Below are 25192 nucleotides of genomic sequence, written 5' to 3' on the forward strand. Positions count from 1 at the left end.
CAGCATTTGGTGGTGTCAGTTTTTTTGGATTTTAGACGTTCTAATAGTTGTACAGTGGTATCTCGTTTTAATTTGCAATTCCCTAATGACAATGTTGAGCATTTTTTCATGTGCTCATTTGTCACCTGCATATATTCTTTCATGATGTCTCTTTTCAGATCATTTTCGATTAAAGAATTTGGTTCTGGGGCTTCCCTGGTGGCGCAGTGGTTGAGAGTCCGCCTGCCGATGCAGGGGACACGGGTTCGTGCCCCGGTCCGGGAAGATCCCACATGCCGCGGAGCGGCTGGGCCCGTGAGCCATGGCCGCTGAGCCTGCGCGTCCGGAGCCTGTACTCCGCCACAGGCGGAGTGGGAGAGGCCACAACAGTGAGAGGCCCGCGTACCGCAAAAAAAAAAAAAAAAAAGAATTTGGTTCTTTTGCGTTTTAAGAGTTCTTTGTATATTTTGGATAAAAGTCTTTCATCAGATGTGTATTTTACAAATATTTTCTTCTTGTCTGTGGTTTGTGTTTTCATTCTCCCAGCATTATCTTTCACAGAGCAGAAGTTTTTAATTTTAATAAAGTCCTATTTAATTTTTTCTTTCATGGATTATGCATTTAGCGGTATATCTAAAGACTAATTGTCAAACCCAAGGTTATATTTCTTCCTTTTTAAATTGGAATATTTTCTTCACTCTTGTAACAATCCAAGAAAAATTTCTTACGTCCACCTCATTTCTTTCTTTTTTTAAAAAATTAATTAATTAATTAATTAATTTTTGGCTATGTTGGGTCTTCGTTGCCACACGTGGGCTTTCTCTAGTTGGGGCGAGCGGGGGCTAGTCTTTGTTGCGGTGCGCGGGCTTCTCATTGCAGTGGCTTCTCTTGTTGCAAAGCATGGGCTCTAGAGCGCAGGTCAGTAGTTGTGGCACGTGGGTTCAGTAGTTGTGGCACGTGGGCTCAGTAGTTGTGGCTCACGGACTCTAGAGCACAGGCTCAGTAGTCGTGGCTCACGGGCTTAGTTGCTCTGTGGCATGTGGCATCTTCCTGGACCAGGGATCAAACCTGTGTCCCCTGCATTAGCAGGCAGATTCTTAACCACTGCGCCACCAGGGAAGCCCGCAAATATCATTTTTATTAAAATCTGCTTGCTCTCCCAAGTACTTCTTTTGTTGTTTCCTCATTTTTGTTTCATATTTCAATCTGGGTGTGAATTTCCTTTACCAGTTTGTGCTTGGCTGAGTTTTCTGCTGCTTTCCAGTTACCTGATTATTTCCTGTCTCCTTTCTGGTGTTCCTATTTTTGCTATTTCTTTATGACCAGAATAGTTTATAATAGCAATGAGTACATTTTGCTTCTGTTCTTTAGGCCTAAATATATATCTTATATTCTATATGTTTTTATTCTTAGAAAACAGGGATCATGCATTAAGAAAAAAACCTTAGGTGCCCTATCATGGCCTGTGATTTCTTGTTAAGTGTACAATCTACAAAATTATTTGGTGGAATAATTTCTTATTGTGGAACTTATGCTGGAGTTGTTTTTAACTTTTTTGTTGTGCTCATTAAGTTTAATTGATTTCTTTAGTAGAGGGCTGTTTAGGGAGTGTTAATTTTAAACAAGTACTTTTAAAGCTACTGGAGGACTTAGTGTCAAGAATCGGTGCTTAAATTGTGGTATTTTTAAGTGGGTTAATATGTGTGTGAGGCTATATTAGCATTTTGTTGTTCATGGTGTTAGAATTGCTAAGTATGTTGTACATGTATGTATCAGACTTAAATTGTAAGGTCATTAATTATGGATACAATTATCCCAGTCCTCTTAAGACTTTGTTTACTTGTTTACTTTTTGATGTACCTGGTAAGGATCTCACGCTGTGAGATGTAGTTGATTAAAGCAGATGTCTTGGGGGAAGATAACATTTGCTGGCTGTGTAATTTGTGCTAGGAAAGAAAATGAGAAAAATTGGTAGACAGAAAGGAGGAGTCCATTAGATTTTAAAATAGCCTGGTAGAAATGAATCTGACTTTGGTGGGGGTGGGGAAGAAATAAAAGTTGTAAAACGTTCTGTGTCTCTGGGTGTGTCTGTTCTTGTTGAAGCTTGAGGAAGAGGACCACTGGTAAGAGGCTTTTCACGCCTCAAAGAAAAGCAGTGGTTGTTACCGAATAGTAGATGTGCAAAAACTCTATCCTCGTGGTTGGGTGCTTAGTAGGTGTGTGTGTGATGAAAAAGGGTGGAGGAGTGTGGTGATAAGTGTAGAATATGTTTCAATTGGAGGAGTGTTGTGCTCAGAGGGCGTCGTAGTTGAACAAGATTCTAATCGAAATACTTGAGAGGTTAAGATAGCAGGATAAACAGTGCTCAACCTAATCTAAAGAGAAGAATACACAGTGTGGGGAGGGATAAATTAGAAGTTTGGGATTAACATACACAGGCTAGTCTGTATAAAATAGAAAATCAAGGGACTTCTTTGGTGGCGCACTGGTTAGGAATCCGCCTGCCAATGAAGGGGACACGGGTTCAAGCCCTGGTCTGGAAAGATCCCACATGCCGTGGAGCAACTAAGCTTGTGTGCCACAACTATTGAGCCTGCGAGCCACAATTGCTGAGCCCGCATGCCACAACTACTGAGCCCGTGGGCCTAGAGCCCGTGCTCTGCAGCAAGAGAAGCCACCACAGTGAGAAGCCTGCACACTGCAACAAAGAGTAGCACCCACTCACCGCAACTAGAGAAAGCCCGTGCACAGCAATGGAAGACCCAACACAGCCAAAAAATAAATAAACAAAATAAAATAAAAATTAAAAATAAAAGAGATGATCACTCTTAATTAAAAAAGAGATAATCAAGAAGGATCTATTGTATAGTACAGGGAACTATACTCAATATTATGTAATAACCTATAAGGGAAAATAATCTGAAAAAGAATGTATATATAACTGAAGTGCTGTGCTGTATACCTGAAACTTACATGATATTGTAAAACAAGTGTACTTCAATAAAAAACTTAAAAAAAAATCCACAGTTTGGGGAATAGACGAAGAAACAAACCAAAATTAAAACCACAAACATTTGTTTTAATGCAGCTTATGTTTTTAAATAAAAATAGGCAGCAGATGTTATTCACATATATGCAGATAAATTTCCCTTAGATCCAAGTTTCTAGAGCTACCCCACAATTATTTTAATTTTATTTGAATCTGTAGTTTATAATAGGGCTTTTCTCTTCATATTTATTTTATCTAACTTTTCCTAGACCTTGGATTGTGATACATAATTCCTGCTACGTGACTTTCTAGAAGTTTATTATTTCAGTTGTCTCGGGCTTCCCAGTTCGTTTCCCACCCCCATCCCCGTATTAACTAGAAACCTGTTCTCAGGTCCTGTTACCCCTGTGCTCACTCTTGCTCATGTCATCTGCCTTGTATCAACTACCTGTTCTATCTGGATGTCTTTTGACTGCTTCTCCTCTTTCTTGTCCTCCCACTTCTTATTTGCTTTACAGTACTGAGAACTTTAGTTTGGGTGTCCCATGTTGAGCGTGGTGAAACTGACTTCCCGTTTTCCCTGGTTCCTCTTCCTCCATACCTCTGCGGTCGGTGGGGAAGGTGTGGTCGTAAAGCCTGGCAGTGAGAGGCCCGGGCGTGGACGCCGCTAACCTGTGCTGCACTCCACCCCACGGCCCCTCCCGTGCTACCAGGAAACCATGCAGTTTACTCCTTACTCTTCATACTTTCCTTTGCTCCATGCCCGCGGATCAGTGTCTGAGCAGTTCTGGTACACCTGAGCTCCTATAGCCTTCTGTGTGTTCCCTGACTTGTTTCAGTATCTTCAGAGATGTTTCGTAAGTTATTTCATTACTTCCTGGAAAGTAAAAGAAAAAAAACATCACCTGAGGATAAGTATTTCAATGTGGAGTTTTGAAAAGTTGTAGTGAAAACCTTTTATGTAGGTAAAAGGATTAAGGTTCATAGTGACTAATGCCCTGGTAATGCGTGAAAATAAAGGCTGATTGCTTTGAAGCTTAGAATTTCTATTTACTGTGTGGGGAAAGACCAGGCAGATTGGGCGGGTCGGGGTGTGGGGGGGTAGATTTTGGGTATGGTTAAGTTTTAGGTACCTGTTAGGACACTGAGTGGATTCAGTTGTTGTGTGTCAGTAGTCGCCTTTAATCTAGAAGAATCTCTCTCTCTCTTTCATTTTTCATGAAATTGAGTTTTTGAAGAGTTCAGGTGTGTTTCTCATGGAATGTCTCACATTCTGGGTTTGTTTTTTACTAACGATTTTACAAAAGTTGTTACTCATGTTATTAGAAGTTTGAAAAGATATTTCTGTCAGGATAAAAACTAAGGGCGAAAATGAAGTTGAAATGAAGTGGAAATGAAGTAGGAGGGGTAGTGGTAAAGTGTGCTTTGTTTGGAGGGCGGTGCTGGATGCAGTCGTGATATGTAAAATTGTACTGTGTGCCTTATAGTTGTTGTAAAAAAGTTATGCTTCTAAAACCGCGAGCAACATTGCATTCTTAGCCTTCTTTAAGCAATCTCGGTTAAAGTTAATGAACTTTATTATTTTTTTTTCTATAGGTTTAAATGTAAGACTGGCTGTTTAGTTCTCCTTCTAAGGTAAGTTTTTTATTTTTATTATTTTTTTTGAAACAACATTACTATATTAAATTTATTATTCAAGTAGTTTGTCTAGAAAGTAAATTTTAGTTGCTGAAATTGTATGCCTAACTAGTTATCACCTGGGCTTTGTCTGTTTCAGAGGATGTTTTCCGCAGGGGCGTGGTGGTTACTGCACATATAGTGTAAATAGTTCCGCGCCGGTACTTAGGTGCTGAGGAAAATTGGGAGGCTACGCGACCTTGTAGGAACATTTCCGGTACATCTCACTAGTCAGAGTTACTCTGGTTTGCCTGAGGATCCTGGAGTGCTGGGTTGAGTGTGTTTTCCTAGGGCTGCTGTAACAAAGTGCTACCAGCTGGGTGACCTAAAAACTACAGAAACTTACTCTCTCACTGTTCTGGAGCCAGAGGTCCTCTGTGCTCCCTCTGAAGGCTCTAGGGGAGAATCCTTCCTCGCCCATTCCAGTTTCTGGCGGTTGCTGGCATTCCTTGACTTGTAGCTGCTTCACTCCCCATTTCTGCCTCTGTCTGCACGTGGTCTTATTCCCTCCGCGTCTCCTCTCCTTGTCTCCAAGGATTTGGGGCCCACCCTAATCAATGTGAACTCATCTCAAATTGATCACATCTGCCAAGACCCTAGTTCCGAGTACGGTCACGTTCACAGGTCCTGTGTTAGGACTTAGACATACCTTTTTGGGGAACACAATTCATCCCACAGTAGTTGGGGCTCGACTTGAATTGTAGCAAAATCGAGATGCTGTGATCATTCTGAAGCTTGAATGCTGTGTTTTATGAGGTACTAAAATATTTGGAATTGTAACAGTGAATCCTAGGTTTCTCAAGCCATTTTAGGGATATTTCTAGTAGACTTTGCATGGTGTGTGTGTGTGTGTGTGTGTGTGTGTGTGTGTGTGTGTGTGTGTGTAAAATTTACAAATAAAAAGACTGGTTATTTGCTGGGATTTGTGGGATTCAGCTAAGGAGGATGTCGTCGTCCTGGGGTGGATGTAAGAGGAAACAAAAGTAAACTAGCAGATTCTTTTCTCTGTTTGTGTGTATTTTGCCTAAAAATAAACAATGCTGCTTTTTAATCAGTTTATATTAGAAAATGAAACATATATTTGGATAACTTTTTTCAGCTCACTAATGCACTTGATCATTTTAGAAAATAAAGAATACAGGGTCAGTGAATGAAATTCAGGGTCATTGAAATTCAGCCTCAGCTTCCAAGAGGGTTTTTGATAAGGCATACAGTGAACCTAGAGCAATGCCTGGCCTTGCTAAGTGCCTAACATGTATTAGTTATTGTTAGTGAGCCTTTCTAAGAAAGTGAAGGAGGTTTGAGGTAGTCATGAAAGGAAGGAAAGTTCTTCTCACCTCTTATTTTTGATAGTCGTACGTCTGGTTGGTTAGCGTATTTACCATTCCAGTCATTGGTTCAGTTTTGGTCATAAATGACTGAAAAATGTAGATTACAGTAAGAATGAGAGTGTTTGTAATGCAGGACCATACATACAATATTAGACACATGTTTAATTTCTGGGTTTGAGATTTGAAGGTAATGTTCTTTATTCTATGATGCTTGTGAATGAATATTAAAAATCCAGACTATGTTAACTTTTTTCTTCATTCTCTTCCTTCATTTAAATAAAAATAGCCGTATCGATCCAACAAGCCACAGAGCCATAATGTGGCAAAGCATCCTTTTTGAGAGGTGAATATTACGGAATGAAAATGGCTGACAGAGGTGGGAAGATTGTTCCAGGGCAGGTGTATATTGAAGTGGAATATGATTACGAATACGAAGCGAAGGACAGAAAGGTCGTGATCAAACAAGGGGAGCGATATATCCTGGTGAAGAAGACCAACGATGACTGGTGGCAGGTGAAGCTGGATGAGAACTCCAAAGCGTTTTACGTGCCTGCCCAGTATGTGAGGGAGGTCGGCCGCAGAGCCCTGATGCCACCTGTGAAACAGGCAGCGGGGCTGCCGAATCATTCTGTGAAAACGATGCAGAGTCTCCACCTGCAGAGGTCCACAGAAAATGTGAGCAAATTGCCCGAGCTTTCAAGTTTTGGAAAGCCGTCGCCGTCTGTGCAAGGAACAGGTCTTACTCGTGATGCCAATCAGAATTTTGGACCCAGTTATATTCCAGGTCAGACTGTCAACCTCAGCCTGGACCTGACCCATAATAATGGAAAGTTCAACAGTGACTCACATTCTCCCAAAGTTTCTGGCCAGAATAGGACACGGTTATTTGGTCACTTTCCTGGTCCGGAGTTCTTGGACGTAGAGAAAGCTGGCTTCTCCCAGGAACAGTCTTGTGATTCAGCAGGAGAAGGCTCGGAACGGATACATCACGATTCAGAGTCCGGTGATGAGCTTAGCAGCAGCTCCACTGAGCAGATAAGGGTAAGACTGAAAGTGGACGATGGAACACTTGTGCCACCTTCATAACCGTTTAATTATAGGTGTTACTATTTAAAATTTATTTTTTTTTTGCGGTACGCGGGCCTCTCACTGTTGTGTCCTCTCCCGTTGTGGCATGTGGGATCTTCCCGGACCAGGGCACGAACCCGTGTCCCCTGCATCGGCAGGTGGACTCTGAACCACTGCGCCACCAGGGAAGCCCCTTTGTGTCAATTTGTCAAGTAAAGTGAAGTAATTTTAAAAGCACATGCGTGAAACTGAAATGTGTTTAGAAAAGTTTAATTATTAGTGAATTTGATAAATTTTGGGCCTAAAGCTCTGTTGTAAGTTTTATTCATCAAATTCAGTCAGTGAGGCTGCTCTTAAGGTGTGTCCGATTGTAATGGAACTAGTATGTTCTTTTTCTTTTATAGGTTTTAATTTTTCTTGTGACATTTTGAGTGGAGACAGGAAAAAGGGAAGGTTCTCTAGAAAAACTTCTGATGCTTGAGATCAAGGCAGTTGCTGTCAGTTTATCATCATTCGTCTTAGTCTTTTCTTCAGTCCTTACGTGATACTTTGATGTAGAATATTTCTTTCGTGTGTCCTGGAATTTTTCTGCATGTGGCTCCTTATGTATTAGTTGGACTTGGGAAAGACATGTGTTTTCTCTTCCATCTGGCCATCACCACTGTTTCACACCTGAAATTACGCTTTATGTGTAGGTCCACTAGCAGCCCTGTGTTCTCTTCATCGTGCTCATCTTAAATTCACTACGTGGAAGGTCATGGCTCCTAACCTCTCCTGGACTATTTGGAAATCCTGTTCGATTTCTCTAGCCAGACCTCGTCCTAGCTCTTTGTGGCAGCTGTTTCAGCCCTTTTCCGTTTTATTCAGTTCTCTGATTCACCTGCTTTTCCCTGCTGTCTTAGCAGATAGTCTTGCCTTCTGTTTCACGGCAGAAGTGAAAACTGTGGGGTGGGAACTGCTTCTGCTTGGGGAGGACGTATGCACAGCAGTTAATCGAGCTGTCCTTAGATTTGAATCCGGGTCCATATCTCTTGCCGGCTGAGTGATAATTGGGGCCAGTTACTTAACTTCTGTGTGTCTCAGTTTCCTCCTCTTGACATGGGGATCACGAGTGGGTTCCTGTATACCTAGCGTGCCTGGCACTCAAGCAAGTAGAGTAGGTATCTACTGCTGCTTAATAAATTACCCCCAGATCTCCTGGCTTAAAACAGTAAACATTTATTATGTCACAGTTTCTGTGGCTCAGTCATTCAGAAGCAGCTTAGTTGGTGGTTTTAAAGGCTTAGGGTCTCTCACGGGATTGGCGTCTTACGAAGTCTTGGCCGGGCCGGAGCAGCTGCCTCTAGGATGGTCACTCCCGTGGTCCTGTTTGGGCCTCTTTGCAGATGCTTGAATGTTGTGACTAGCTTTCCCCTAGACAGAGCCATCCAAGAGGGAAGAGGGTGGAAGCTGCGTTGTCTTTTATGCCCCGATGTTGGAAGTTGCGCCCTGTCATGTCTTAGCAATCACACAGCTCAGCCCTGCTCTCTGTGGAGGTTACAGCACAGAGTGTGAATGTCAGGCTACGGGACATTAAGGGTCACCTCGGGGCTGGCTATCGCAGTACGCGTTCGGAACCACAGAGCTGTCATTACGGTTGTCGTCGTCGTTTCTGTTACAGTTATTCCCACCATGAAACCTACAGGTGCACCAGTGTCATCAGTGATCTCCCCCCAGTACAGGCAGTGCAGGCGTGGCATCTTCTATCAATGAGTGGTCTCTTCATGTTTGCTTTTCCCTCTTTTTCACAAACCTTTTGCTAAACATTGTGTAGCGTTGTGCTCGTATGGCTTTAGACTCATTAGTTACCAAGTTTTTTCCCTCAGGATGTACATTTGCTCATGTTTTCCTGTTTTAGTAAAGCTCTTCAGCAATACCTTCCCTTCCGAGTATCACCTTATCACTCTTTACTGGCAACTTCTGGAAAGAGTTGCACGTATTTGCTTCTTTGTGTTCGCTCATTTCCTGCTCATTCCTTAACCTGGTCTCCTATGGCTTCACCACCCCACCTAAACAGCTTCTGCTAAAAGCTGCCCACGGTTTCATTGTTGATAAATGTACAGACAGTTAAAAAAAATTATATATATAATCATATCATGGTTACAGTGAACAAGGTTAATAACCAAAAGGCAACTTAAAATAATTTTTCACTGAGGCATAGCATATAATCATGTGTGTAAATTGTACTAATCTTAAATGTATGGCTTGATAGATTTGTGCTTGTGTAAAGCCATGAGCCCCTTCCCAGTCAGTATCTACGCCCTCCCCGCCGTGTCTCTGCTAGGAGATTTTCATTCTTCTGACATGGTAGTACTGATCAGTCTTCTTTAACTAAACTTCCATTTTGAGATGATTGTAGCTCCATAAGCAGTGGTAGGAAACCATAGTGAGGGGTCCCCTGTGCCCTCTGTCCATTTACCTCCGTTGTAACGTCTTGCCAGACTGGACTGTAGTATCACAGTCAGGGTGTTGATGTTGGTACAGGTGAGATGCTGGGCGTTTCCATCAACACAACGAACCCTTATGTTGCCCTCTTAATGGCCACACCCGCTCCCCTCCCACCCCCAACGCCGCTTAACCGCTCACCACCACTAATCTGTTCTCCATTTTTATAATATTGTCATTTCAGGAATGTTATATAAATGGACTCACAGCCTATGTAGCTTTCTGGGATTGGCTTTTTAAAAAATATTTATTTATTTATTTGGCTGTTTCAGGTCTTAGTTACGGCACGCGGGGTCTTTGTTGCAGTGTGCAGGCTCTTCTTTGCGGCACGTGGGCTTCTCTCTAGTTGTGGCTCACAAGCTCAGTAGTTGAGATGCGTGGGCTCTCTAGGTGTGGCGCGTGGGCTTATTAGTTGTGGCATGTGGGCTTAGTCGCCCTGCAGCATGTGGGATCTTAGTTCCCCAGCCAGGGATTGAACCTGCGTTCCCTGCGTTGGAAGGTGGATTCTTAACCACTGGACCACTAGGGAAGTCCCCGGGATTGGCTTTTATCATTCCACACGATTCTCTGGAGATTGATCCAGGTTGTTGTGTGTATCAGGGTTTGTTCTTTTTGTTGTTAACTAGTATTCTATGGTATGGATGTACCGTACTTAAAAATAATTCACCCGTTGAAGAATGTCTGCGTTTCCAGTTTTTGGCTTTTGCAAACAAAGCTGCTACGTATAACGTTTGTGCACAGGTTTTTGTGTGAACGTACCTTCTTTATTTCTTTGGCATAAATGCCCGTGTGTATAATTGCTGTTTAACTTTTCAAGAAAATTAAGCAGCAGTTATATGGCAGTTGCACGTTTAATTTTTCAAGAAGCTGCCAAGCTGTTTCCTAGAGCGGCTGCACGTTTTACACTTATGTCAGCAGTGCTTGTGGTCCAGGTCCTCTGCATGCGCACCCGCATTTGGTGTTGTCTCTTTTTTATTTTAGCCATTCTGATAGGTGTGTAGTGATTGCTCCTGATTTTAATTTCCATTTCCCGAATGGCTAATGATGTTGAACACCTTTTATGTGCTTATTTGCCATCAATAGATCCTTCTCATTGAAATGTCTCTTCAAGGCTTTTGCCTATTTTTAATTAGACTTTTGTACTGTTGAGTTTTAAAATTTTTTTATTTTATTTTTTTACTTTTTATTTTTTTAATCTTTATTGGAGTGTAATTGCAATTTACAATGGTGTGTTAGTTTCTGCTGTACAACAAAGCGAATCAGCTCTATGTATACATATATCCCCATACCCCCTCCCTCTTGAGCCTCCCTCCCACCCTCCCTATCCCACCCCTCTAGGTCATCACAAAGCATCAAGCTGATTAGAGAGTCTCTTTTTAGTATAGTCTAGATACTAGTCATTTGTCAGATATATAATTTGCAAATATTTTCTCCCAATGTCTTTTTGTACTCTTAACAGTGTCTTTTGCAGAGCAAAGGTTTTTAATTTTGATAAAGTCCAATTTATTAATTTTCCCTTTTATGGATCAGGCTTTTGTGTCAAATCTTAAGAACTCGCTATATAGCTCTATTAGTCAGGGTTCTCCAGGGAAACAAGCAATAAGGCGTGTGTGTGTGTGTGTGTGTGTGTGTGTGTGTGTGTGTGTGTGTATGGAGAGAGATTTATTTTAAGGAATTGGCTTATGTGATTATACAAGTTGGCAAGTCCAACACCTGCAGGATGGGATGGTAGGCCGGAGACCCAGGGGAGAGCCAGTGTTGAAGTTCAGATCCGAAGTTTGTCTGCTGGCAGAACTTATTCTTGCACGGGAGGTCAGTCTTCCGTTGTCTGAGGGCCTTCAACTGACTGGATGAGGCCACCCACTCTATTGGGGGCAGGGGGCAAGCTGATTTATTCAGAGTCCACCAATTTAAATGTTAATTGCATCCAAAACACCCTTACAGAAACATCTAGAATAATGCTTCACCAAATATGTGGCCCAGCTGAGCTGACACACAAAATTAACCATCACAGTAGGTTTAGATTCTAAATATTTGCCTCAAGTATTTTTTTTCCCCTAAAAGTTTATAGTTTTACATTTGAATCTGTGATCCATTTTTTAAAAAAATCAATTTATTTATTTATTTATTTTTAGCTGTGTTGGGTCTTTGGTTTTGTGCACGGGCTTTCTCTAGTTGAGGTGAGTGGGGGCTACTCTTTGCTGCAGTACACAGGCTTCTCATAGTGATGGCTTCTCTTGTTGTGGCGCATGGGCTCTAGGCACGCGGGCTTCGGTAGTTGTGGTGCACAGGCTTCAGTAGTTGTGGCACATGGGCTCAGTAGTTGTGGTGCACGGGCTTAGTTGCTCCGCGCCATGTGGGATCTTCTCGTACCAGGGCATGAACCCGTGTCCCCTGCATTGGCAGGCGGATTTTTAACCACTGCTCCACCAGGGAAGTCCCTGTGATCCATTTTGAGTTTAATTTTTGTATGAGGTTAAATCAGGGTTCATTTTTTTTGGCCTATGGGTATCTGATTACTACAGTACTGTTCGTTGAAAAGCTATCTTTCCTCCAATAAATTGCTTTTACACTTCTGTCAAAAATCAGCTGGCCACACTTGTATGGGTCTGTTTCTGGGCCATCTCTTCTGTTTCACTCAGAGACATTATGTCCCTCCTCTAATACCACACAGGCTTCATTACTCTAGCTATATAATAGCCTTGAAATTGAGTAAACTGATTCCTCTTACTTTCTTCTTTTTCCAAGATATTTTTGCTATTGTAGGCTGAAGAGGGGAAGAAGGCCTTTGCAGATATGATTAAGGTAAGGATTTAGAGATGAGGACATTATCCTGGACCCTACATGCAACCACAGATGTCCATAGAGAGGCAGAGGGGCACCACACAGAGGGAAGGTGTGAAGATGGAGCAGAGGCAGGTTTGAAGATGCCAGCTGGGATTCTAATAGGGATCCTCTGTAGGTTGATTTGGGGAGTAATGCCATCTTAACAGTATTAACATTTCTTGCAGGCAGGTCTGCTAGTGCTGAATTCTCTCAGTTTTGTTTGTTCAGGAAAGTGCTTCACTTTGACGCATGATTTCTTTAGATACAGAGTTCTTGTTGGTGATTTTTTTCTTTCAACACTTGAAATATTTTTCCCACTCTTTTTTTGTTTGCATGGTCTCCAGAGAGGAGTATGCTGTAACTCCTATTCTTGTTCTTCACTAGTTCAGTGTTTTTGCTTCTGGCTTCTTTCAAGATTTTCTCTTCATCTTTGGTTTTCTGCAGTTTGTGTGCGTTTTTTTGTACTTTGGTATTTGTGTAAGTTTTTGGTATTTATCCTGCTTTCAGTTTGGGAAATTTCTGTTGACGTATCTTCAAGCTCATTGATTCTTTTCCCAGCCGTGTCCAGTCTACTGATCATCACATCAAAGGCATTTTCTCTTTTCTGTTACAGTGTTTTAATTTGTGGCATTTCTTTCTGATTCTGTCTTAGATTTTCCATCCCTCTGCTTGCATTACTCATTTGTTCTTGTATGTTGCCTACTTTTTCCTTTACAGCCCTTAAAATATTAATAGTAGTTATTTTAAATTCCGCCTGATAATTCCAACATCTGTGCCGTATCTGAGTTTGATGCTACCTTTATCTCTTTAGATGATTTTTTTTCTTGCCTTTTGCCATGCTTCGTAGTTTTTGTTGAGAGCCAGACATGTTTTATTGGGTAATAGGAATGGAAGTAAATAGGCCTCTAGCGTGCAGTGTTATGTTCAACGGGCTAGAAATTGGACTGTGTTTAAGGTTTGATGTAGTTGTAGGTACCAGACAGAGGCTTTAACTTCTTCAAGTACCCATGTTTTTGGCCTTCTCTGAGAGTTCCTCATTAGTGCCTGGCTCCCCAGTACATCTCCCTGCTGCCTTCCTGACCGGGGCGGGGGGTGGCGGCAGTGCCTCATTCCTTGGCCCACATGCCCTCCACCGATGTGCTGGTCAGAGGATGGCCTCCTTGCTGCTCGGCGGTGGTGCAGGTTCTGAGTCTCCAGTAAGCGCCCTCTGTGTGTATGTACATAGGTTGGGGGGTCTTGTGACTGTCTGGCAGTGACCTCCCTGGTTGCCGCCTCTGCCTTCTCTGACAGCACCCTGGCGGGGGTTGTAGGGTGCCTGTTATAGCCCTGCTTGCCGCCGCTGGTGGTCTGTGGGTGGAATCGGTGGTTTGTTCTGTGCCATTTGGCTGGACTAGCGCGGTAATATCCAAAACCTTTCAGCCTTGCTGGTCTTCCCCTTTTCTGGATCTTCTGCTAGATGTAGAGCAGGGATTTGTTGGGACTTTTTTGGTCTGTGGCTGTTGGTGTTTCTGGGTTGCTGACTTCCCTCTTTTTTTTTTTTAATATTTATTATATTTTGGGTGCACCTGTTTTTAGTTGCAGTGTGCGGACTTCTTAGTTGTGGCATGCGGACTTCTTAGTTGCGGCATGCGGACTCTTAGTTGTGGCATGTGGACTCTTAGTTGCAGCATGCACGTGGGATCTAGTTCCCCGACCAGGGATCGAACTTGGGCCTCCTGCATTGGGAGTGCAGAGTCTTACCCACTGGACCACCGGGGAAGTCCCTGACTTCCCTCTTCAAACCTGTGGTGTATGAAGCCACAACTAAACCCAGGGAACTCACCGGTTTGTTGTTCATTGGGTCCTAAGGTCACAGTTGGTTTACCTTCTCTCTGCCTTTCAGAGTTGTCTTCTGTTTGTTTTATATATTATGTTTTTATTTATACCTAGTGTGAAGAATAGGGTAAAGTACATTTCCTCCTTTTTCCCAGAACTGGAAGTGATTGGTAAGTTTTTAATGGTAGTTTTTAAGTACTCATTGTCTTGACCTCTTAACAGTCTTGGTTAGAGGATGGCCTCTTTGCCACTTGGCAGTGGTGAAAGTTCTCTGGGGGATCCTCTCACCACAAGCTTCCATCATGCCCTGTCTTTTCCCTTTGCTGTACTCATCACACTTACGATTGTTTTCTTTCTTCTCACTAGTCAGTCTGTGGTCTCCGAGGCCAAGCTATCTACCATGTCTTGATCTCTCTGTCTGTCCGGTGCCTAGCATAGTACCCTGGTACATAGTAGATGTGCTAAATGCTTCTGTAATAATGACCAGTGTTTAGCCACAAATACATGGAAGGGGAGACCTAGATTAATGTCCCATCAAAGATGCATGTTTCTGCTTGAAAATCAGCCATCCAGCAGTGCTGTGACCTTTGACACAGCATAGGCTCTATGAAGAATGGTATTAGAGAGGTGAAGTTGGGGGTAGAAAACTGTAATGCAATAGAGAGATTCCAAAATTTGAGTAAAAATAAAATCATAGGGCTTCCCTGGTGGCGCAGTGGTTGAGAGTCCGCCTGCCGACGCAGGGGACGCGGGTTCGTGCCCCGGTCCGGGAAGATCCCACGTGCTGTGGAGCGGTTGGTCCCGTGAGCCATGGCCACTGAGCCTGCGCGTCCGGAGCCTGTGCTCCGCAACAACAACAAAAAAATCGTAATATTCAGTCTCCACCACCCCCCCCTTAAATTGGGTACATCATATGCAGGGTCTTCATCAGATCAAGTTTTTAGGTCATTTCAAAGTTTATACTAATGGTTGATATGAAGATGAAACTGAAAAATCAGTGTTCCGAGCTCCAAACCTTAGAACAGCCTTAAAAATTATACACTTTGCTCCTGATGCCCTATTTTTCTCTCATGATCTCATTAATATTCCTTTAATATGTGTGTCTCACCAGCCTTGAGTATCAAGTTTCCCGGTTCCCTGTAGTTAGAAAGTGAGGTCTAAAGCTGGAAAGTCGAGATGGTAGACCTTCATCTGTGAGGCTGACAGGATGCCAGAAGAAGTGATGACTTTAGGAAGAAGGCCAAAATACTGTAAAGCTGAGAATCATGTTATTTTAAAAGTACAATATGAATGTTTATGATGACTATGAATCTAGAAATGTTTATGTTCTATACTAGCTTTTTTATATTGGCAGATATATTTATAGCAAGTTTCTTCATTGACATTGCTAAACTAATGTATTTCTGGTATTTGAAATCTAATATTAAATTCATCTGGAAAATTTTATATATGGAACAATTCATCAACATTTCTAGGTGTTATCATAGTACACTAGGTTCACAAAATCAATTCTGTAATTTTTTATAGATTGAAGCTTTGTTTCTAATTGAAGAATATTTAAATATTTCTTTTTAGTCTTTATTCCCATATTATGTGGACTGTTAATACAGATGTTTATTGTATTTAAAAATACAGATTTTAATTATACAGTCATAAATATATCTGTGTATTTACAAAGAAAGAATCATACTGTATGTGCAGTTTCACCATACGGAGTATTTTCAAAATATCTGTTATGCAAACAGAATATTTACTAAACAAAGAAGAATGCTGAGAGGTGTAATTTTTCAGGCTAATTAGATTTTCTGGTTAATTCAGGATTAGGTATAAAAGGTTTCAGTGTTTGTTAGAGATTTTCCTAAATCTGTTTCCACAAAGATGGTGCTGAATCTAAAAACAGACATAAATTAGCTTTGTGTAGCGGCAGCTAATAATGTCCCCTTTCGTCCAGATCCTCGCTCGCTGTTGGTAGACCCTTTTGTGAAGTCCTCCCCTGCCCTGCTGCTGGAACGCGTGGAGTCATTACGTAGCTTCCTTAAAATTCTCTGAAATGCTGCTTTGCCACCTGCTCAGACTCACCACAACTTCCTGTTTAATTTCTTTATCGCTTAGAGCAGCTCCCAAATTAGGAATTTTAGGAGATTTGGGTGCTGATGGCTTATGCTATATAATGGCTTGAATAAGTTTTAGTGAATTTGTCTGAAAACCTAATCTTCAGCATTTATATCATGATTTTCTTTGGTAAAGTATGGATGAAGTTCAGTGTCTTATTTCAGAGCAGTTGGAATTGTCTCTTGAGTGCTGGTATTGTTTATTTTACTTTTTTGTTGTTGTCTTTTGTGATTTGCTCTCAAATTATGTCTCTCTCTCTCTTTTTAAAAATAAATTTATTTATTTGTTTATATTTATTTTTGGCTGTGTTGGGTCTTCGTTGCTGTGCCCGGGCTTTCTTTAGTTGCGTCGAGCGGGGGTTACTCTTCCTTGCGGTGCGCAGGCTTCTCACTGCGGTGGCTTCTCTTGTTGCAGAACACGGGCTCTAGGTGCACGGGCTTCAGTAGTTATAGCACAGGGCTCAGTAGTTGTGGCACACAGGCTTAGTTGCTCGGCGGCATGTGGGATCTTCCCGGACCAGGGCTCAAACCCGTGTCCCCTGCATTAGCAGGCAGATTCTTAACCACTGTGCCACCAAGGAAGCCCTATTTTACTTTTTAAATTTAGGGCAATGTAGTGTCTGAACTTGAGTTAGGACAGATGTGGCTTTTAAGATTTGGGATCTGCTGCTGTGTAGCTGTATGTCCATGGGCAAGTCCCCTAATCGCTGAGCCTCAGTTTTCTTACCTCTAAAAATGAACTGAGAATTGTTGTTATATTTAATGAAATACTGTGTGTGGAACTCCTTGTGTATCTGGCACAAGGGAAGCCCCAAGCACGATACTAGTTCTATTCTCTCCAAGTCTTGTAGTTGCTGGCAGTCTTAGAGATTAGAATGCCCAGGCACAGTATGTTTAAGGGTTTCACTGCTCTTTCAGAATGCTTAGTTTTCTAAAACCTGATGTTTTAAGTTTATATATATATTAAAAATCACTAAAATCTTTCTTAGACCTTGAATCATAGGAGATGAACATTTTAAGTGGTTCCTGGATTTTTAAACAATTTTCAAAATTATTTTTAAATGTTTTTATAAAGTAGAAAGCTGTACCTTTACTTATTTGAGTGTGAACTTTGTATTCCTTTTGATAATAATTATTAGTAGAATTGGTGGTATATTTTTTGGCACAGAAACTGGAGTGATTAATATCTCTACCAAATTTCAGAAAGACGATCTCATGGGTGGCAGATCTACTTAATCAAATCAACTGGCCGGTATATTTAGTGGCTTTGCTTTCGAAGGCTGGCCAGCCAAATTACTGTCAGATTCTGGATTTTCTATATCCCCCTGCCCAGAATGCATAATCTAGTATTAACAGTACTTGACTCTTGAAAAATTAGTTAAAACAGTTGACTGCTTTGAGACAACCAAGATAGGTGTATCTGGTGGCTTAATCATTAGAAGATAAAAGCGAAAAAGCTGGTAAACTGGAACTGACATTTCATTTAAATAACTAAAATAAATAATAAATAAAAGACTCAATATAAGAATAGATGTACATGAAATTGAACATATTTATAGTAAGCCCTTAATAGTCTCTGCCTGTGTTGAACAGGAAATGTATTAATGTGAACTCTGTAGGTGGCATAATCAAGTAGTTTTTCTCTCTCCCCTCGTTAATCTTTTTTTATTCTTTAAACTTACTTTAGCAAGTAGTAATTGATCAGCATTTCAGTTCCATTCCAGTTCTTGGACTGTCCTTTGCTTGAGCATATAAAGTACTAAAGGGGTGGTGGGAAATAAAGAAAAGGGTTCTGATGGTCTGCAGAAATGGTCATCATCGCCACATACGGAGAGTTGTTTGTATTAAGCTTGAATCTTCTTTCAGTAATATTTTAATTCGTGGCATCCCTGGGAGTGATGAGATCAGCAGTGCTCTTTTGGGTGGTTTTGTTAGTTTGTCCTTTAGCCTTCCTTTCTTTGTATTTTCCTCCTCTGAATAGCATTTGGGAAACTATCTTCTGTTTCTGCTTTCTAGGATCATCTTCTTGTCAAATCTTTCTACTAAATCAAAACAGGAAAGAATAAAGTTGTTTTGATTTTATTTAATTGACTACGTACATATTTATAAAGTCACAGGATTTATATGAAAAATGCAATTTGATGAAAAATGCAATCAGAATTTGGTGAAAAATGCAAACTCCTCTCTTAAGAAATGCACATTTACATCAAATTTTGCTTTAATTTCAGGGTATCCAGAAACCCAGATTCTTAAAGTGAAAGTTCTGGGCAAGGTAATTATGGAGTGAAAATTGATAAATCTTTAAGGAAATTTAGGCATAAATGTCTAATTAGATGGAAATTTGGGAGAGGAGCTAGATCTGCTTGAAATTACACTTGGATCAAACCTGAAGGCAGAATGAATCGAGGTCTCTTAGGATGACTGTTCTTACTTTCTTTGGCATGCCTTCTCTTCTCCGTGAGAAGAGCACCTTGTTCTAACTGCTGCGGGTCTTTTCTCAGAAACTCTTGATATTAGAAAGTAAATGCTTTATCATCTATCATTAACTTCCTCCTGGAATCAAGAGCCTGCTTTAATTTAGCGTCGATCTGTTTACCAGGCTCCTTTCCGAGGATCTAGTGACAGCCGTAGACCATCTTTTCAAGAAAATGCCTGCACGTGTGTTCATGCATATGGTGCCGCTGGGCTCACAATCCACATAAATCTCTTTACATCCACCTCTCTCACCTTTTTCCTGCCCTTTTCTCACCTTTTCCTTTTCTAAGACACGTTGGTCTCTTCTTTACCTTTCTTATAAACTTGACCTGTCCTTCTGCCTCATGATCCTAGATGCACTTGGCTTTATTTTACCCTTTTCTGCTTTAATTCCTGTCTGTTAGTCAGGACTTAGTGGTAGAAACCCAACTGTGCCTAGTTTAGGCAAAAGGGAATTTACTGGCTCATGTAACCAAACTAGAGGAAGGGTTTATTCATGTAGGCGTTAGGGGTGATTGGAACTAAGGCCTTCTCACTGTCAGGATTCCTTTTATCCTTTCTCTCTCATCTCTCATTCCCCTCCCATGGCTCTGTCGTTCTTCCACACAGACTTCTTCCACGTGGCTGTAGACAAGTTGCTGGCAAGTGCTAGGGTCACATCCTTAGTCTTCCTATTAGAGCGTCTATTAGAGCATCTGTTTTTCCTCCCTTAGTTCTAATTCAGAAAACCTTGGAGAGAGAATTGGCTTGGCTTGGATTATGCTTATGCTATGACCAGGGGCACGGGTGGATCGTACCCAGACTGCGTAGCTGGAATTTGAGTAGAAGCAGTTCCCCCACGGAAGGAGCAGACGTGCTGTTCCCAGAATAAGGGAGAGGAGCCAGGCAGGCAGATAATAGTTGTCGACCCTACCTTCTTCTTCTGAGGTCTTCCCACTTCACACCCATTCTGTGCCAGGCCAGTTATCAAGTGCCACGAAGGCCAGGGGAAGAGCTGGCCAGGAGAGAGTTATCAGGCTGATTCCAGTCCAGCGTAGGAAGAGCAAAGTAATATTCCCTTTGTGCACGTCCTACTCTCTTCAGACTGTAGTCTTTAAAGCCAAAGATTGTATCCTACCCATTTCTGCCAGCAAACTTCTGACAACAAATAATAAAGAATCTGTACAGTGAAGGCAATACTGATGAAAAAAAAAGCAACTTAATATGCTTAACGTGATACGTCTGCAGTTGATAAGAGGTGAACTTGTGATGGTTAATTTTAGGTGTCAGCTTGGCTGGACCATGGCGTCCAGGTACTTGGTCAAACATTATTCTGGATGTTTCTGTGAAGGTGTTTTTTGGATGAGATTAACATGTAAATTGGCGGACCTTGTGTAAAGCACGTTGTCCTCCATTATGTGGGTGGGCCTCATCCAATCGGTTGGAGGCCTTAACAGAACAGAGACTAGAACCTCCCCTTGGTAAGAAGGAGTGCTGCCACCAGACCGCTCTTGAACTTGAACTGCTATGTTTCCCTTGGTCTCCAGCCTGCCAGGCTGCTCTGTAGACTTTGGACTTGCCAAGCCTTCACCATTGCATGAGCCAATTCCTTAAAATAAATCTTTTTCTATATCTGTCTATCTGTCTATCTCTCTGTCTGTCTGCCTGTCTATACACCTCTTCTTGTATCTGTTTCTCTGGAGAACCGTAATGTACAGGTTACAGCTGCTGACTGCTCCACGCTTCTATCATCACAGTTAGATCCAGAAGAAAGACCTGAAGTTTGTATGTGAAATCCTTTGCAGGGACGGCTCACCTTAGCTTAATTAAGTCTTGTGCTCGTCTCTGGACCAATTCCTCTGGTAGGTAGGTTGAGCACTCTCATGCGTCAGCACTGTATTTATTGCCAGCCCATCACAAAGAAGGCATGAGGTGTGCAGGGTAGTATGATTGGCAGTACCACCAGAGTCCCAGCTTTCGGGGGAGGGCAGATAACCAAAGAAAGGGCCGCGGTGGTGCTCGCACCTGAAACGAGGGCCTGCTGGGCAGTCAAAACAATACATGTTCATATGGTACAATTATTTGCTACACATTGGAATATATCTATCTTTTGGAATATGGAATGAGTGTATTCTTTATGTTTTAGAATTCTTGGACACTGTGTAACATCAATTGCATATAAATTTCTTCACTTCTGTAGACCAGTTCTGATGGACTTTAATGCGTGAATTTTCCAGTTTGTGATTTGAAGTCTTAGACATGTTTAAAGATTAAAGTCTCAGTGTCAGTTGACTTGAGATACTGGAAATTTCTCTCTCTGTCTCTTTAGATGTATGTATGCATATATGTATGTATGTGCGTAAGTATGAGTGTATGCATCTGCACAGACGAGTGTACATATGCATGCGTACGTACATGTATGTGTGCATGTGTGTATGCATGTGTGTGCATGCGTGTGTATGTATGTATACACACATACATAATTTTAGTATGATTGTCATAGAGTAGCAGTAGAAAAAGATGGTTGGAAAGATGACATAATTTTAAGACTCATTTAAAAATGTGTTCATTAAAAATGTTCTGTGTTTTCACCCTGTTTCCTTCGTAGGAAAGAATTTGCTAATCTAGGTGACATATCAACAAAAACAACAGATGTGAAAACATTTTTGCATTTTTGTTGAGAAAAATCTCATCTGTATGCATAGAATATCTTTAGCAATTGCTTCAGTAAATGCCAGACAGATGGTTTAAACTCAGGATGACTCCTTGAACAATTTTATCACAACAATTATTTTGAAACGTGTTATAACAACATTTGAGCTCACATTTCTGGAGAATCATGAATGTAACTTGGTACATTAAAGGGAGAGGGAAAGGACTAGGCTTCTAAACCAGAGAAATTTGTGTCTCGGAGCCCTTCTACAAGATGCTTGACTTCTGAAGCCCTCTTTCCGTAACCTATGGTTGAATACTACCTGTCTTGTTTTTCTGTCTCATAGAGAGGAATTCAGTAACTTAAAAGTGGTTGGAAGGTAGGTGAGTGACAACTTGGTTATAGAGGAGAAATAGAAAAATGAAGAACTAGAGGGGATTCATTAGTATTAATAATATAGTGAGAGACAGGATGATGGAAGGAACTAACCATGGTTAGTCGAGCGTCTTTGCTGTGTCAGGCACTAGAATAGACGCTTCCATATGTGGTTGCTTCACAGCTGCTTTGTAAGGCAGGTAGGGATAACTTTCTTTTTACATTGAAGAAACAATTGCATATTCTCAGTTTATGAAGTCAAGGGAGTATTTATACCTTTAAAAATACTTAAGGGCTTCCCTGGTGGCACAGTGGTTGAGAGTCCACCTGCCGATGCAGGGGACACAGATTTGTGCCCTGGTCCGGGAAGATCCCACATGCCACGGAGTGGCTAGGCCTGTGAGCCATGGCCGCTGAGCCTGCGAGTCTGGAGCCTGTGCTCCGCAACGGGAGAGGCCACAACAGTGAGAGGCCCGCCTACCGCAAAAAAAAAAAAAAAAAAAAAACCACTTAAAAATAATTAGATCAAAATTCTGACCTTGTTTGATTTTTAAAAAATATTTATTTATTTGGTTGTGCTGAGTCTTAGTTGCGGCAGGCATGGACTTCTTAGTTGCCGTACGTGGGCTCCTTAGTTGCAGCTCACAGGCTCCTTAGTTGTGGCATGTGGGATCTAGTTCCCCAACCAGGGTTTGAACCCAGGCCCCCTGCATTGGGAGCGTGGAGTCTTAACCACTGGACCACCAGGGAAGTCCCCTAACCTTGTTTGATTGAGCTGTGAGTTTAGCCAGTTACTTTTTTAATGGAACACCAATTTTACTTGAAAGAATGACTGACAGACTGCTTATTCACAGCAGGGCATTTGTTGGACATTTTCTCAAAAATGAACAAAGTAAGGCCATTGCTTTAAAAAAAATTGATTTTTGTTGCAAGTGATAAAAATCAAGCTTTCAGATGAAAATTAGAATCTTGAAAACTTGTATCTGCTGCTGTGAGCTTATAGTTTTTCAATCTCAAGACTTTCCTGATAAAAGCAGTGGTGATGTTAAAGATTTTGTATTTGTTTTTTGTTTTTGATACTGTGTAGTGAAATGTTCCAACATTTGGAAAATAAGATAAGCCTAACTCAGTGAATTATTATTTTTCAAGTGACCAATGCATGATGGATACAAGAGTCATTCAGAGGCAAGATAGACCAGTGGATTTTAATGTGACAAAGTACAACTCGTTAATTGTGATTTTAGATTCCACATTGCAACTAATCTTTAAGAAACCGCTACTCATTGAGTTTTGGAGGAATGTTAAAGAATGTCCACAATTATCTGAAAAGCTTATTAAAATAATTCTCCTTTTATTGTCTGCCTGTCTGTATAAGACCATTTATTCTATATGTGCTTCAGCCAGAACAACATATTGCAAGAGGTTTAATGTGGAAGCAGGTATGAGAATCCAGATGAGGAGATTTGAAACTGCGAGACAGTGCTGTTTTCCTCACTGTTGTTTTTGGGGGAGGCTGTCATCATTTTTCTAAATACATATTCATATTAACATGCAACAATTATTTTTAAATAAATTTAAAAAATAATATAAAAATTTCCTAGTTTTAACTTCTAATACTAAATATCAATAGATATGATATTGAACAGGAACAAGAGCTCTTTTGTATCCCAGGTAATTTTTAAGAGGGTAGAGGGGCTCTGGGATCAAAAAGTTTGAGAATGCTGTTTTGGTGAAAGGGTCTGCATTTAGCTAAGGGAAAGTAGTGTCTGACTGAGGCCTCACAAGGTTCTTCTCCTTAGAATCTAATGTCTTTATTTATAGGTTCAGGGTGTATGTTAGTGGTTTAGTGTTTGATGATGATAACATTTTTTTGGTAAAATGTTATAAAATTTGGCCAGAGACATTTTGGCTAAACTCTATTTCAGTTAGAGAGATGAATTCTTTGTTAAAATCTATTATCAGTTAATTTGGTAGGCATATAGTCAGTGGTGTTTTAACAGTACATCGAATTAAATTTATTTTTTTTGTTTTAAGCATATAGGCAGTGTTATGAACTATAGTAATATTAAAATGTTGGAAATTTCTTGCATTAGAAATTCTTCATACTTAATATAAAATATTATATATAGTATACATAAAGTCCTATCCCCATAAGAAGGGCACAACATGAACACACTCAGTTTCAAGATCTGAAAACCTTGACTATGCAAAAACAGACATGACAAGCAGTGAAAGACGTGTGTCTCTAGTAAGGATGGAAAAGAGGAAGATTTCCCGTAGCCAGACTGTTTTAAATATTTTTTTGTGCTGAAGTTAGAAAATGGAAAGCTTATCAAAGGGGCTGGGGCGGGGGGAAGTCTGCCTTCTGAATCTGTTCTTCCTTAGGCAGAGTGAGGGACGCCTCAATCAGTGCCGGGACTGTTTTTCAGTACTTTCATATAAGATGAATTAACACCATTTCTCTTCTTTTATCTGTTTAGCTTGTTGAACTAAAATTTGAAGCAAGTTCAGGCAAGGAGATAGTTAATGTGAGCCTTAGGGAGTAAATAAATATGTACTTTTTAATGCACTGACACCTCAATCAGTTTTTCTGGGGGATGGAAATTTTTGCCTAATTGAATATCCAGTATCTATGTTTCATTCACCACCTATTAAAGGTTTTCTATGTGCTAGAAGAGATGCCACGTCTAGTCTGGTTTCTGCCTTTAAGGAGCTCATAGTTTAGTGTATTTCACTCTGCTCTCCAGCAATAGTAAAGCTAGCATATGAAAGATTATTGAACCTTCCTTCAAAGAATCAGACGTTTGTAGCCATCATTATTATTACTATTAGTTGTCTGTATAGTACATAGTATATTTGTTAGTTCATAGTGTCTCCAGGACATACTCAGTGTTACTTTTGGAGGAAAAAAAATAATTGTACTGTCAGGTGTCATTTGTCTAATTCTGCTAAAGTGAAAATGTTGAAAAATTCCAGGTAACAGTTTTGGTTAGATAGGCTCTAATTACTGTAATTTTTTTTAAATGTATATGTTTACTTTTCTTTTTGTCTGATTAAAAAAAATACATGTAAACCAAAACACTTGTTTCTCCTACTCTGTGATCTCTTTATCTCTGTGTGCATTATTCTGACGTTCACTTAAAATCCTGTGGATGTGGACTTATTTTGGTGACTCTACCCTCTGAATTTTACTTATCATTCTTGGCCTCTTAATGAGAGCCCAGAGCATATGTCTGTCCTTCTTTATCTCCTTTTTTTTATATATATATAAATTTATTTATGTTTTTGGCTGCGTTGTGTCTTTGTTGCTGCACGCGGGCTTCTCTAGTTGCAGCGAGCAGGGGCTACTCTTCGTTGCGGTGTGCGGGCTTCTCATTGCGGTGGCTTCTCTTGTTGCAGAGAACGGGCTCTAGACACGCGGGCTTCAGTA

The 25192-nt window shown here is 40.9% G+C and overlaps 1 protein-coding gene across 1 annotated transcript in view; it reads left to right on the forward strand.

The window, feature by feature from the left end:
* Positions 1-25192, forward strand: part of ARHGAP12 (Rho GTPase activating protein 12) — a 110066-nt gene that overhangs the window by 12016 nt on the left and 72858 nt on the right. Inside the window, exons 2-3 of the mRNA XM_082648279.1 lie at positions 4565-4603; positions 6263-7017. Coding sequence (XP_082504405.1) covers positions 6334-7017 — 684 coding nt within the window. The 5' untranslated portion in view covers positions 4565-4603; positions 6263-6333. The remainder of the gene's footprint in view (positions 1-4564; positions 4604-6262; positions 7018-25192) is intronic.

Source organism: Grampus griseus, assembly GCF_964374135.1.
Source record: "Grampus griseus genome assembly, chromosome: 2".
In the NCBI taxonomy this organism is placed as follows: domain Eukaryota; kingdom Metazoa; phylum Chordata; class Mammalia; order Artiodactyla; family Delphinidae; genus Grampus; species Grampus griseus.